This window comes from Perca fluviatilis, chromosome 23, assembly GCF_010015445.1.
Source record: "Perca fluviatilis chromosome 23, GENO_Pfluv_1.0, whole genome shotgun sequence".
NCBI classification, from domain to species: Eukaryota; Metazoa; Chordata; class Actinopteri; order Perciformes; family Percidae; genus Perca; species Perca fluviatilis.
The window spans coordinates 5,331,902-5,345,568 of record NC_053134.1 but is presented as its reverse complement, the minus strand read 5'-3'; the positions used below and the strand labels follow the sequence as shown (position 1 = coordinate 5,345,568).

The 13,667-nt window shown below is 40.0% G+C and overlaps 1 protein-coding gene across 9 annotated transcripts in view; it reads right to left on the bottom strand.

Moving 5' to 3' along the window:
• The window catches only part of abcc9 (ATP-binding cassette, sub-family C (CFTR/MRP), member 9), a 92,380-nt gene that overhangs the window by 28,069 nt on the left and 50,644 nt on the right, over positions 1–13,667 (bottom strand). For all 9 annotated transcript variants that reach the window (XR_005638175.1, XR_005638176.1, XR_005638177.1 and 6 more), the window contains 12 exons: positions 12,901–13,002; positions 12,482–12,566; positions 11,716–11,796; positions 9,383–9,520; positions 8,335–8,460; positions 7,234–7,333; positions 6,976–7,049; positions 5,699–5,923; positions 4,290–4,444; positions 2,964–3,033; positions 1,757–1,914; positions 248–340 (listed from right to left, as the gene is read on the bottom strand). Coding sequence is in view for 6 of the 9 variants with exons in the window: in XM_039792019.1 (XP_039647953.1) it covers positions 248–340; positions 1,757–1,914; positions 2,964–3,033; positions 4,290–4,444; positions 5,699–5,923; positions 6,976–7,049; positions 7,234–7,333; positions 8,335–8,460; positions 9,383–9,520; positions 11,716–11,796; positions 12,482–12,566; positions 12,901–13,002 (1,407 nt within the window). In the remaining 3 variants the exon portion in view is untranslated. The remainder of the gene's footprint in view (positions 1–247; positions 341–1,756; positions 1,915–2,963; positions 3,034–4,289; positions 4,445–5,698; positions 5,924–6,975; positions 7,050–7,233; positions 7,334–8,334; positions 8,461–9,382; positions 9,521–11,715; positions 11,797–12,481; positions 12,567–12,900; positions 13,003–13,667) is intronic.

Below are 13,667 nucleotides of genomic sequence, written 5' to 3'. Positions count from 1 at the left end.
TGCCTGAATACAATAAGCCTCCAGGGACTGAATGTAACATCTTGACAAGTTACTTACTGTGTAGTGACATGCGGAAGGTGGAGGAAAATAGACCCAAATCATATAAATGTGCTTTGGTTTTGCAGTCATGCACAAAAAACAACATAAAAGTATCTACAGCTGAAATACGTCCAGTGCAGACAGGATCTGAATGTGTGTGAGATTATTTGTGTGCGTGTGTGTGCGTGTGTGTGTATTAGTGTTGTACCTGAATGCTCTTATAGTGGTGAGACCTTCAGCTGTCTCAGAGAAGTGGCAGAGCAGAGGAAGCTGTGTGGAGTCGTCGAGGTCCTGGAGGTCCCTGGGAGAGACAGAAAGTGTGTATTCACAATATGAATATCATATCATATTGACACATTTCTTATGAATTAAAGTGTATATGCACTTACATATGTATTCACATGTATTACACACTTAATAACTTCCTGATGCCATTCACACACACACACATGAATGCTGTTTTCTGTGTCAATAGAGAGCTGGGATGTTCAGAACCCTAGCATACAAATAAGGTTCACTATTTTTGGTTTCTAATGAGAGACATGGCCTGAAAAACAACTGTAGTAAAAACCCAACAATTACAGCAACAGACAAAAAATACAAATGCAAGAAAAACCTTTATATAAAATAAAATAAAATAAAAAAAACACACATTATAAAGACTTAATACAACCAAATTACCTTTGACTGTGGTCTGATCCCTTCTTATAGGATATATTTGGAACATAAACATCTCTCCTACATGAAAAATACTAAATTACTCAGAATTTCCCTCATTTGCTTGTATATCACCAACATCATTTTGTTCAACAAAGTCTAAGAATGGTCTCCAAATCTGTTCGAAAGTATCTTGTCTATCCATAACCATATATGTTATTTTTTCCAATCTTAGGCAAGAAGACATTTCTCTAAGCCACTGACCAACACTAGGCCTGTTCACACTTTCCAAGCGAGATAAATCAACCGTTTTGCTTGCAATGAACACGTCTATAAGTATTTTTACGAGGCGGCCTCTAGCTCTCACAGTAAGAGCGTTCGCCCCATGTTGGCTGAGTTCCTGTCTATCCACTGTCACTCTATAATAAAGGGAAAAGCCCCCAAAAAATAATCTGATATGCAGGTCGGAGTCAAACCCAGGCACGCTGCATCAAGGAGTAAACCTCTATATATGGGCGCCTGCTCTACCAACTGAGCTATCTGGGCGCCCACTCAAAGAGGTTTTAAAGGTCTATCTCTGAAAGGATCCTTTCCATAATGTTATCAGACACTTAGAATATTAATCTGATCCTGTCAGTGGCAAAACAAGCACTTTTGTGAAGGTAAATACAAGCTGGACAGTTGCCCTATTAACTTATATTGTAGCTTGTTTCGCCGCTGCCAACTGCAATGATCTCGCTTAACACTGGACCAATGTCAAAGATTGTTGTTCCCATCGGTCACTTAGACACAAAACGGTAGTTACCCTTTAAGCCTTGCATTCACGGTCTGTTTCTGAGCCTTAATACAAATGCTACTCCAATCCTCCAATGTTATGTCTTCCTTCCGAAAGGAGCTGATAAGTTTAAACAGATTTTCACCCAGATTCGTGCCCATAAATCCAAGAGTTCATGTTTCTTGCAGCAACAAGATGGTATTCGCTGCTAACTAAATTCTAGGATTTGTTTGAATATAAAGAACAAAAGCAATGCACTCTACAACAAAAACACTGTGGACTCACTTAGAGGCCACTCGGAAATACTTCTGGATGAAGTAGAAGGCCACAGCCAGGGGAACCAAGGCGATCAGGAAAGCTGGAGTGATGGAGGATATGACCCCGATTGCCGACAAACACAGCAAGGTGGATCTCGTCAAAGACTCCAGTGTTGGAGGGATATGCTGAGAGAAAAAGAGATGACAAAGTGAGAGGATTGCTTGTTTGATTGTTTGGCTTCTTCTTTTGGTTTACAGATAACGGTATATTTAGGAAATATTTAAAATGTGTTGACTTTTCAGTGCAACTACAAAATAGGACCTTAAAGGGCAACTATTATATAGCATTTCGGGATAATATTTGTATTTTGTGTTTGTACTAGAACATGTTAACATGCTTTAATGTAAAAAAAAAAAATCCCCAATAAAGGCTTTTAAACCAAATACTACACAACCGGACATGTCCCAGCAGTAATGTGACCCGAAATTGGGGATAAATGACCAGCATTGGCCGCCAAGATTACAGCCATCTGGGGTTAGCATGCAGCTAGCTACGTAATATTTAGCACTAGGCTAACGTTAGATTGTAATGGAACGAAGCAGCACTTTCTACTGTAAAGAATCGCAGATAAAGACTTCTAAACCAAACACTATCCAATCGGACATGTTTCAGCAGTAATGTGACCTGAAATTGGGGAGAATTTAAGAAATTGGCAGCGAAGATTACATATTACTGCCGTTAGCATGTAGCTACTATAGTTAGCAGTGGACACAAATTGAATATAGCAACACTTTCCACAGTAAAAAATAGCAGATAAAGGCTTTTTAACCAAAATACTACATAACCAGTAATGTTTAGGAGTAATGTCACCCAGAATTGAGGAGAATTTAACAACACTGGCAACCTAGATGACATTTTACTGATGTTAGCATGTAGCTACATGCGACAATGTTAACACCGCAGTAGCTTAAAAAAACACTTCAGTAGTTTCTGCCTGCCTGGAGCAGAAGGCCGGCTTAACACTTAGCTGTGAGTAGAAACATTTTTTGAAACCGGAGCGTTCAGAATAGTTGGAAATCTGAACATTTTAGCTCCGGGAATTTCTCTAAAATACGTTTACCTAATTATTTGAGTTTTGGTCATGTTTAACATGAAAATCCGACATTATAACATTGTAGATATGACAGAAACTACGGAAAAGCATAATATAACCACTCTAAAATCATCTCCTCACCTGATCTATGATGTTGGTATCAGCTGAGAATCTGTTGAGGATCTGCCCCAGGGGAGTGATGTCAAAGAACCTGAGGAAAAGGGTAAGAAATGCATCAAATAACACCTAAATTACACAGTTGGGATTTTGACATTTACTCTGACATTTATAAAAAAAAAAAGAAAATAGGTTATGTAACCAACTACAGTATCTGACCTTTCCTCCCCCCCAAAAAAAAGAAGAGAGGCTAGACAGACAGGAAGAGACTACACTGCTGTAGCTTCTGTACTTAGTTGACTGTCATTACTTACTAAAAGCATCAGAAAGAGTACGCACAGAGACCGTGAAGGAGCACAGACAAGTGCAATCGCTAAAAGGAAACTAGGGCTTGGCAATAGAGAGGCAACGTCACTCCCCTTTTGGTGGATCGCAATGGGACCTTCATTTGGAAAAGAATATGATATAATATAATAACTGTAGTTAATGGGGAAAGACAAATAATGTTTTGATCCCATTTGACGTGAGCCATGAATAACAAATATGATGTATGTTTGCATGTCAAGAAAGTGTCAGTTTATTGTTAAACTGTTGAAGTATACGTAATTAGAAAGACTACGCACTTCAAAGACGCATGGATAACTCCTTGCTGAAGCTACGATATTTGTAATCCATCGCTCAATTCAAACAGGATCAAAAAATGATTTGCCTCTCCCCGTTCAGTACCATGCATATTTTTTCCGAATTAAGGTTCCGTGAGGTCCACCAGAAGGGGAGGCACTTCTATATATCAATATTATATCGATATCGGTATATGAGGCTAGATACCGTCTTAAATGTTGGATTATAATATCGTGACATGACACAAGTGTTGTCTTTTCCTGGTTTTAAGGCTGCATTGCAGTAAAGTGATGTAATTTTCTGAGCTTACCAGACTGTTCTGGCTGTTCTATTATTTGCCTTTACCCACTTAATCATTAAATCCACATTACTGATGATTATTTATAATCTCATTGAGTAAATATTTTGTGAAAGCACCAATTCAACTTTATAATATCGTCGCAATATCGAAAACGATGTATTTGGTCAAAAATATTGTCGTTTTCTTTGCTTCTACATATCGCCCAGCTCTAGAGGAAACGCACAAGTGTTTCCTTGGAGAGAGGACTTGTGCTTGAAGTGCTATTTTCTGTCTTTTATCCTTTTTTTAAGCCAAGTCTATCTGTGTCAATAATTTACCCCAACACTTTTGTACCAAAACATAACCAGATAAGATGCAGAGCTTCAGGGGTGGATAAGTTGGGCTAGCTGTGTGTGTGTGTGTGTGTGTGTGTGTGTGTGTGTGTGTACCTGATGGGCGCGTGGATGATCTTGTTGAGCAGGTTGTGGTGCAGGTTGGTGGCTGCAGAAAGACCCAAAAACTCCACAGTCAGAGAGGTGATGAGGCATAACGTGATTCCAGCCGCACACAGGATGATGAACACTCGCAGGTAGTAGGAGTCGTCCTGCGGGACGGACACACACACGAGTAAAGAAGTTTCAATTTTAAGGACAAATTTAAGGAGATTATCACGGTTTAAAAATGTCAAATAAAGGAGCTGTAAGATACGTTTACGGCCATAATATTCTGATTTTAGGGTTTTGTTGATCAGTAATAATCAGACACACACACACACACACACACACACAAACACACACACACACACACACACCAACTTAATTGGTCTGTCATTTCCAAATTTCTTCCTTAAATAAAATGATGTAATTGTTTGCTAAATATAAGGAAATTAACTCCACTTAAACTCATATTTAAACTTTATTCTCCATATTTGTTTGCTTGTACGCCTGCCTGTAGATAGAGTGTGCACTGAGTAAAAGACTCAGAGCAAATAAGTGGAATTCATTAGCTGGAAAAGTACCAACATAACAACTCTATTCCCTTTAAATTCATCCCAAATTACATAATTCCCTATATTTAATTTTGTCTCAACATTATTTCACAATTCCTAATAGTGCTGAAATCCAAACCTATGTGTTTAATTGTTAATGGCACAGGATTACATGCTCTTAGTTTTCCATTTTATATATCATTTATATTGTCTTTTTTTCTAATTGCTTTCATAATATGTAGGATATAATGCAACCCTGTGGTATTTTGAGACAGTAGCTATGTAGAAATCTATCTTGCATGTTTAGAGCAGGTGGGGTGAGCAGGTAAAGTATGTAAATTCCATCATAATTCTTTTTTCTTTTTTATTTTTCACTTTTAAAATTCCACAAAAATATTAAAGCTTTAGTGCGCAGTTTCTGTCTCCCCCATGAGGAATTCTAAGTAATGATAGCAAAACTTTCGGCGCGTCCACATGATACAAGCCTTCAGTGATCGCACACCGCCCCCCCCACCCTTCCTCCACGCAGTTGCTAGTAGCCAAGGAGGACACGGAGGATTAAAAAAACATGATGGACTCTTCAGAAGAAGTCCTTATCTTCACTCGAGTTTCTGCGCGTGAAAGTCGCCGGACGCCACAATCTTCTGAACATAGCCATACTGAGAAATACAGAGAGAGTTGTGTGGAGCTAATAGTCTTAATTGGCTTTGTAGCAACTAATATGGCAATGGCTTGAATGTAACGGAAGTTCGTTACTATCAAAAAGTTACGCACTAGAGCTTTAAGTAAATAATGGCGATTTCAATCTACAAACATTGGCCTTAACCTTAAAAAACCTGTATCAGAAAACCCATGTTAGAAATCGTCTACCTCAGCCTGCGGAGTACCAAGCGTGGAGTTGCCGCCGATACCGTCAGCCAGGCTGGATCCATTAAACATGTCTGGTCCTGCTCCCACACTCTGGTTGGTTTTGGCGGAAGTCCAGATGGCCAACCAGTAGTCAATGGCAACAATGACAGAGTGTTTGAGAAGTTTGGAGGACACCATCAGGAAGGCCATAAAGAACCCACCGGAGGACATGTAACACCAGCACACCTGAGGAGATGAAGGAACCTTTACAACAGATCGACCAATGTAGGGCAGATTAAAAATTTTGTTCCACAAATATTATTATTATATATAATATATATAGTTTGTTGTTTTAGTTTCCCTCCGAGAAGAAAGCCATACAAAGTCTCATTATGCACTTGTAAAATGACAATAAAGGTTCTATCTATGGATCTATCAAACTATCTAACTTTGTATCAGAGATGCACAGAATCCAGGATTCGCCCGAATATTGGGCTTTTTGACGGGGTTCAGTTTCTGCCGGACCTTAGAATTTTTTTCCACCGAACCGAACCCTACGCTTGCACTACGCTGGTCGACGTAATGATGACGCCGTTGATTACAGGAAGGTGTTTACGTAAGTGGAGCAGAAGGCTGTGAGAAAGTGAAAATGGAACTCGTGAGCAGAAAAAGTTGTTGTTTAGCAGTACTTTAAGTCAAAAGATGGCCATTCAAGTCCAGCTACATGTTCAATTTGCAATGCCGTTTCTTCTCGTGGTAGCAAGGACCCTAAACAATACACAACATTGCCGCTGTTAAAACATTTGCGTATGAAACATTTGCGTATGAAACAACGGAAATAATACGAGTTGTGCATGAAGGAATCTACAGACAGCAGCCAAAACGCAGCAACTTCAGGTACGGCAAAGGAAGGACAGTCACTGCTAAAAACTGGTGTTAACCAGACAGTGCCTCTTCCGGGCTGTCAGCCGTTCTCTCTGAAAATGAGTCTCCCTACAGTTGGAGTGGAGCGACCAAACTGCTCATTAGCTCGTTAGCTTTCTAATTTCACCCACCCAACAAGCTCATCTGGCGCATCCTACGATGTGAAAAGAGCGTGTGAATTTAACATTAAATTGTTGCATTTAACTATTTTAGAGGCTGTGGACGTTGTTTACTTCATTAATGTGTTTACTGTATTAATGGACTGAGGATGGGAGTAGGATTCAGTATTCGGTTTCGGCAGAATCTTAACCAGTGGATTCGGTGCATCCCTACTTTGTATGATGAGTTAGTGTGAGGCTGTATGGATGGATTACCCTCCATGGGATCTTAGATCTTCTGTTAGTGGTTGTGGACATGTTGTCATCATCTTCCTCCTCCTCTTCTTCCTCTGGTAGGATGAAAAAACAGGTATTAGATATGACATATGATTCCATCAAACAACATTTAACCGTTCTCTTTTTTTTTAACAAGTTTTACCTTCTCAGTTACGTTGAAAACCTATGACTAAATATTAGAGCGAGTCATTGAGTTAGCCTCAAAGAATGACTTTAAAAAAGTGCTGAATCCATTACCTTCGTCCTCATCGTCTATTTGGTTCTTGGCCTCTCTGGAGTAGAAAGCTCTCCTCAGTGTTTTCCTCTCGAGTGTTGTTTGGCTGTCCTGCTGTACGTCCTGCATGTAGAGACACGAGACAGACATTTCATTAGTAACAGAATAAAGCTTTAGGCTGTTTGTGTCATTAAATAGACTCACACTGTGTGGTTAAAATACCGGTTTGATAGTTTAATGATAGCCAGACAGATTCTTTTAAGACAGGGGTCTTCAATGTTTTTTAGGCCAAGGACCCCTTAGCTGAAAAAGAGATGTAGCAGGGACCCCCTACTACATATATTGTATAAAATGTAGTTGTATATTAAACCTAGAATAACATGTAGGCAGGCCTAAAGCCTTTACACATACCTTTTTTATGGAGCAAATAATACTAAGCTTTAAACTAAAAATTGTTGGTATATTCATATATTTATACATCATCTTTTAATGTTAAAATGTGGTACAGTAGGGTACCTGGGTAGCTCACCTGGAAGGGCGTGCTCCCATATACAGAGGCTCAGTGGTCACCACAGCGGCCGCGGGTTCGGTTCCGACCTGTGGCCCTTTGCTGCATGTTATTCCCCCTCTTGCTCCCCTTTCATGTCTGAGCTGTCCTATCTAATGAAGGCCTAAAATACCAAAAATCTGTGGATGTCTACCTTAGCTGTAGGCCAGTATGCCTATCATCAATGTTGTGTACAAATTATCTTCACTAATAATATGTTAATGTATATTTTCAGACATTTAAAAAATAATTTAAACCATGGATCAATAACTTGGCGGCCTCCCTGCAGCAACTCTGAGGACCCCGTAGGGGTCCCGGACCCCCTGTTGAAGATCTCCATTTTAAGAGGATGGATTAATGAAGGGGTGTCGTTAATCCAGGAGTGGGCTTGTGAGATGGCTAGGGTGGCGCCATTTGAAAAGGGGGGGGAATATGTTCATGATGCAAATTGTATGTTTTGTGTGTTTTTTTCATATGAATGTAGACTGCTGGTGGTTGTATTTGGGTGATGTCTAGAGTGACCAGATTTGGAGGAGATGCTGATATCTGCATCCTAAATTGAAACCATGTCACATACCTTCTCCAGGCCGTGGTCTTGTCGGTTCATCAGGGTCTTCCAGTGATCATAAAGCTCGATGTCATGAGTCTGAATGTCCTTCAGAGTTCCCTCTCTCAGCACAGAGCCATCCTTCATTGCTATAATCTGGACAAGACACACAAAAAAAGGAAGCTGAGGCTTGACTGAAATAAATATTGCTCCTTAAATGTATTAAGGCTACATTTACATTGCTACATTTTGGTTTAAAATGAATATCTTTTGCTACGTTTACACCTCGCATTCACACGGCTCTGGCGTCTCAGAGCCCCTAAACCGGAGACATTTGAAAACACTTCTGACCCCGTTGCAGTCTCAACGGCTGCAACACCAACAGATATGCGGTTTGGGCGTGTTAGTTTAAACGCAGATTAGTTCTTCTACTGGAGCTAAAAACACTTGTGTGCACGGGGATCGCTTTTGGCTCAAAACTTCTTCACTCTTTCGCTTAAAACCTAAAACGTAGCAATGTAAATGTTGTAACTGCTGTACACGTTCCATAGAATAGTATAGACCGAATCACCGCGACAAAAATCACTTCTGGGTAGACAAATAGCCATTGCAGAGATATGTTAAAACAGCAAACTTGTTTATTTGATTTTCTGCGGTTACAGTCACATTTAAAGATATATAGTTAAACACGGAGGTCTGACCTTTTTGTTGTTCCTTCTATGCTTATGTTCTGTACTGCTTTGCTAGCGTCTTTGATATACCAAAACGAACAGCAACATCTCACCGCCGATCGGACTGACTGCTAGTTTGGGTGGAGTCATTTTCTTTTTCTTTAGTCTGTGGCCCAACAGGTAAATGAGGTCTCCAACCCAACGTTACAAAGTGTTGACATATGAAATCATCAAACATGCATTTCAGACGAAGGAGATGAGAGCGTATCCAGTTGTTCCTTGTCCCCGTTTACTCAGAGGCGTTAAATTGTATGTACGGGGCGCAGGACATTTCTACCCTGACGTTATTGTAAACAAACATTGTGATTGGCTATATAGTCATGATGATATGGGTTTAGGATTCTTACCCAGTCTGCATGTATGAGGTACTGCAGTTTATGGGTGACCAGGACTACAGTCCGTTTGTCATCCTGCAGAAACTTGAGGATTCCTTCCTGCATGAGGTGATCACTGAGGTGGATGTCCAGCGCTGAGAAGGGATCGTCCTGCGAGACACAAGACGGAGATAGATCCTCGCAACTGATACAGATAAAGAATGTACGATGGAAACAATTGTTCAAACTTTTTTTTGTCACATAATGTTGCTGTCTAGTCCTTTTTGTTGTGTTGTGTTGTTGTTCTGAACAGTGGCAGATGTCCAACTCCTGGAATTTCACCAAATGTTGTTGGGGGGTGAATCCCTGACAGTAATCATCAGGTACTTGGATTAAAAATCCAGAAGTGGATCAAAACATTGTCTTCCATCCATTTGGACACCCATTGGTTGTTACCTCAGCAACAGCTACTTGTTGGCGTCACTTGGAGGTTTGCTCGAACCAAAGATCCTCTATACTAGAGATTCTAAGCAGCGGCCAATGGTATAAAACTGTATGCACATTCTGTCTCCTTAATGGGCGTGGCCTCGTTTGAAAGTGTAGTAAACGTTGTGTGGATGGATGAAAAGTTCTATTTGTATAATTTATTAATATTTTATTTTGCTAACATTAGATATTCACACAGCTAAAAGACATATTAAGCATTACGGAGTTAAGTTCTGTTGGGTGTTCACAAACGTTGGTTGACGTTGGCTTATCTGTGTTGCCCGATCTTGCGAGAGTTTGGTCCTGAGACAGAAATATGTCTCGAACGAAGTATTTTCCTGATGTGTCCATCTGAATAATGCTATTTAAGTGTCAGAATGTTCTGTATATATATGTGACTTGTGAAGAACGAAGCCAATGTTTACTTTGGTGACAATGGGGCGAAAGAATTGCTCATAACCTGTGTTCACGTTCACTTCTCCCGTTGGAATCAATACACCCAGAACCTGCTGCTAGTCTCCTGAAGAGGCGTGGCGGTGGCGGAACCCGCTTGACACAGATACAGGAAATGAATAAGTTGTATGTACGTTGTCAACCGTGTCTGCTCAAACTACAGATTGTACTTCCGCATACGGACAAAAAGAGTAAATAAGAGGATCGACAGAGAGAGCCGCCCTTCTCTCTCTCAAACTCAGACTAGGCAGCGCTGATCAAATAGAAACCAAGATTCTGTTACTGCATTGCCTACGTCTCGCCTAAAATGTTTTCAGAAACATATTTCAGCTTACAGTTTAACTGTTATACGAGATTGTGTGTTACCAGCCGGCCGCCTTTCTGTGTCAATGCAGACAAGCTTGCATTGTGTCGCCAGTGGGAGCGTTTCTTGGTCCTACCTTTTGAGCGAAAGGGAATACCACAGTGCATTTTCTCTGGTCACGAAGAACCAATTTCCAAAATGTGTGCACCATTCAAGTGCATACGTGGACAGCCCAGTTTTATGAAAAAAACCTCGTTCCAGCAGTAAAATGGAATAATAAGATTTCCTCCAATTGTTCATATTCACTTGATGATATGATGTTGACTTACTCGTGAATGTGTAAATCTGTTTTGTTCTTTTAATGTCTGTCTTGCTGGGTGGTTGCTATAGTTTAGTTTACTTAAGGATCCCCACTGAAGCACGCACGTGTGCCTCTAGTATTCCTGGGGTCCTGATCGAGTGCTAATAGAGTTGATTCCTTGATGTAGTATATGACGCAGCATAATTCTATCCTGAGATCAGATATGAGAAGCCCAAGCAGCTGCACTTGCATAGTGAAATTATATTATTTAAAGAAAACATTCCCTCCTCATTTTACGTTACAGTTTTAACAAAACGATCACTCCAGACATTACAGTGAGTGTGATGCGCGTATAAAAGAATGACACAGATAGCTTTTAATGTGGAAGGTATGCTCGATAACCAATTAAAGCTCGCGGTGGCAACAGGAAATGATGCAACTACTCGGAAAGATAAACACATGACGGCACAGCGGAGAGAGTAGGAGACAGACACCTCCTCGTCCCAAAGGCCAACACGTACTATGTGCTGTATGTATCATACAATCAATCATAAAGAAATGCAGCGTTAGGGTATGAAGAATGGGTGTTACCTTCTGGTGGACTTTAATCTAATTCCGCTATTCAAACCGTTGTAATACATAAAGCACTTGATGTTAAAATGTGTTTAGAAAATCATAAAAATCATCATTATCGCTGAAGATTCCTTCATTGCAATGTGAAATGGGGAGAAAAAAAACTGAATATGTATTATTGCACATTCATTAGAGAGAAACACAGCAGTATCTCCAATCTTTGGGTTTGTTTTTTAAGGTTTAGCTCACCAGGAAGACGATGTTGGTGTTCTGGTAGAGAGCTCTGGCCACGCAGATTCTCTGTCTCTGACCTCCACTCAGGTTGATGCCCTGAATCACAGCAACACAAAACAACATCAGTATAATTCCGAGAAATAAGTAAAAAGGTCACTGAAAGATCCCAAACGTCCCGTCTTTGCAGAGTATTCAAAGACACCAACTTCTCAGGGTTGATTTGAAAGACACTGTAAATTAATTGAATCATACTAAATGTGTATTAAAGCTATAGTGTGCAACAATTGTATATGAATGAATGTCCGTTACATTCAAGCCATCGCCAAATGAGTTGATACAAAGCTAATTAAGCCTTTCAGTTCCACAAAACTCTCTCTGTATTGTTCAGTATGGCTACAACAGTTTACAAAATGGTGTCGTCCGGCGACATTCGTGCGCTGCAGCTCAAGTCATGCGTTTTACATCACTGTTGAGAAAGGACAACAGCAGCGTTTAGCTTTTGGAGACCAGGTCTATTTTCACGTGAGCCGCGGGCCATTAGGACAACCGGGCAGGAAGTGAAACAGCGAGACTATCCAGTCAATTTACCAAAACACCCCCCTCTTTCTTAAGTCCTCCGTGGTAGCAGCTGCGTGCAGTAGGGTTGGGGGTGCGATCACAGTAGGCTTGCGTCATGTGGATCCAACAACAGTGTTGTTGTCGTTACTTAGAATTCTTCATGGGGGCGACAGAAACTACGCACTATAGCTTTAATAATGAATAAAACACAAAAGGTCCACACCCTCTCTCCGATCTCAGTTTGGTCTCCAAATGGCAGCAGGTCAATGTCTGGCTGCAGAGAGCAGGCGTCTATCACGGTCTTGTACCTGAAAAACACAACATATACGCCATGATCACATTTTCCTAATATCGTGTCACATTTGTCTCTTGTTCCGTGGTGTTTTGTCTTTGTTATTGCCTGTCTTGCTGTTTTATTATGTTTTTTTTGTCTAATGTAAGGTGACCTTGGGTGTTTTGAAAGGCGCCTCCAAATAAAATGTCTTATTATTATTAGCTTGGAAGGTGAGTTTCTTGAAACTACAGTGGGCAAGAAAGGTAGTTACAACTTCATTTTGTTACATTACAAAGTTATAAAAGCAACAAACAAACAAACAAACAAACTCAGCACTCCTGAAATTAGCTGCAATTGTGTGGTTTTACCTCTGTTTATTGAACGGGCTGCCAAATGTGATGTTCTCCTCCACCGTAGCGTTGAGCAGCCAGGACTTCTGGGTAGCGTAGGCCACAGAGTATCTGTTCTTGCTGGGTTGCATCATGGGAAACAGAAGGCAAACAGGCAAGTAAGAACTACAAGTCCTGTATTCATAAAGCTTTAAAGAGCAGGAGTACCGATCTACATACAGTTGTTTCCTTCCTCTGATATTTACTTTTTAATGGTTGCTCATTTACTAAATATTGTTTCTTTATTGAAACCGCAATCACTGTGACTAAAGCTAACCAATGAATTTGTAATTACATTTTGAGTAATAAATTGTATAATTATAAAATATAGGTTTAATTTCAGGTGAAAGAAGCTTTCATTTTCTATTTTCTACACAAGATGGAATCAGTTTTTCAAGAGCAAGACCCCATTTCCTCTTTTTGGCTAATCCGTGAGCCACAGTTTAATTGTTTTACTTTAGTGCACAATTCATTTTTAATGTGACAAGGTGGTAAACACAAATATATAATGAGAAGGGTCGATTTTCGATAACGTCTACTGGATAATGAGTTTATTAAACAAGTTATAAATAGCTAAATGAAATCATGTGTGCTGGAAATGCAAAAAAAAAAAAGATTGTTTCTATGAGAAAATGTCACTTCAATAGCACATTAAAATGCAAATCTGAACGATAATTGAGACTTTAGAGTGAATAAGATGCAATGATTTGTATTTTAAAGTCTATAAACTCTCTACCATTGCATAT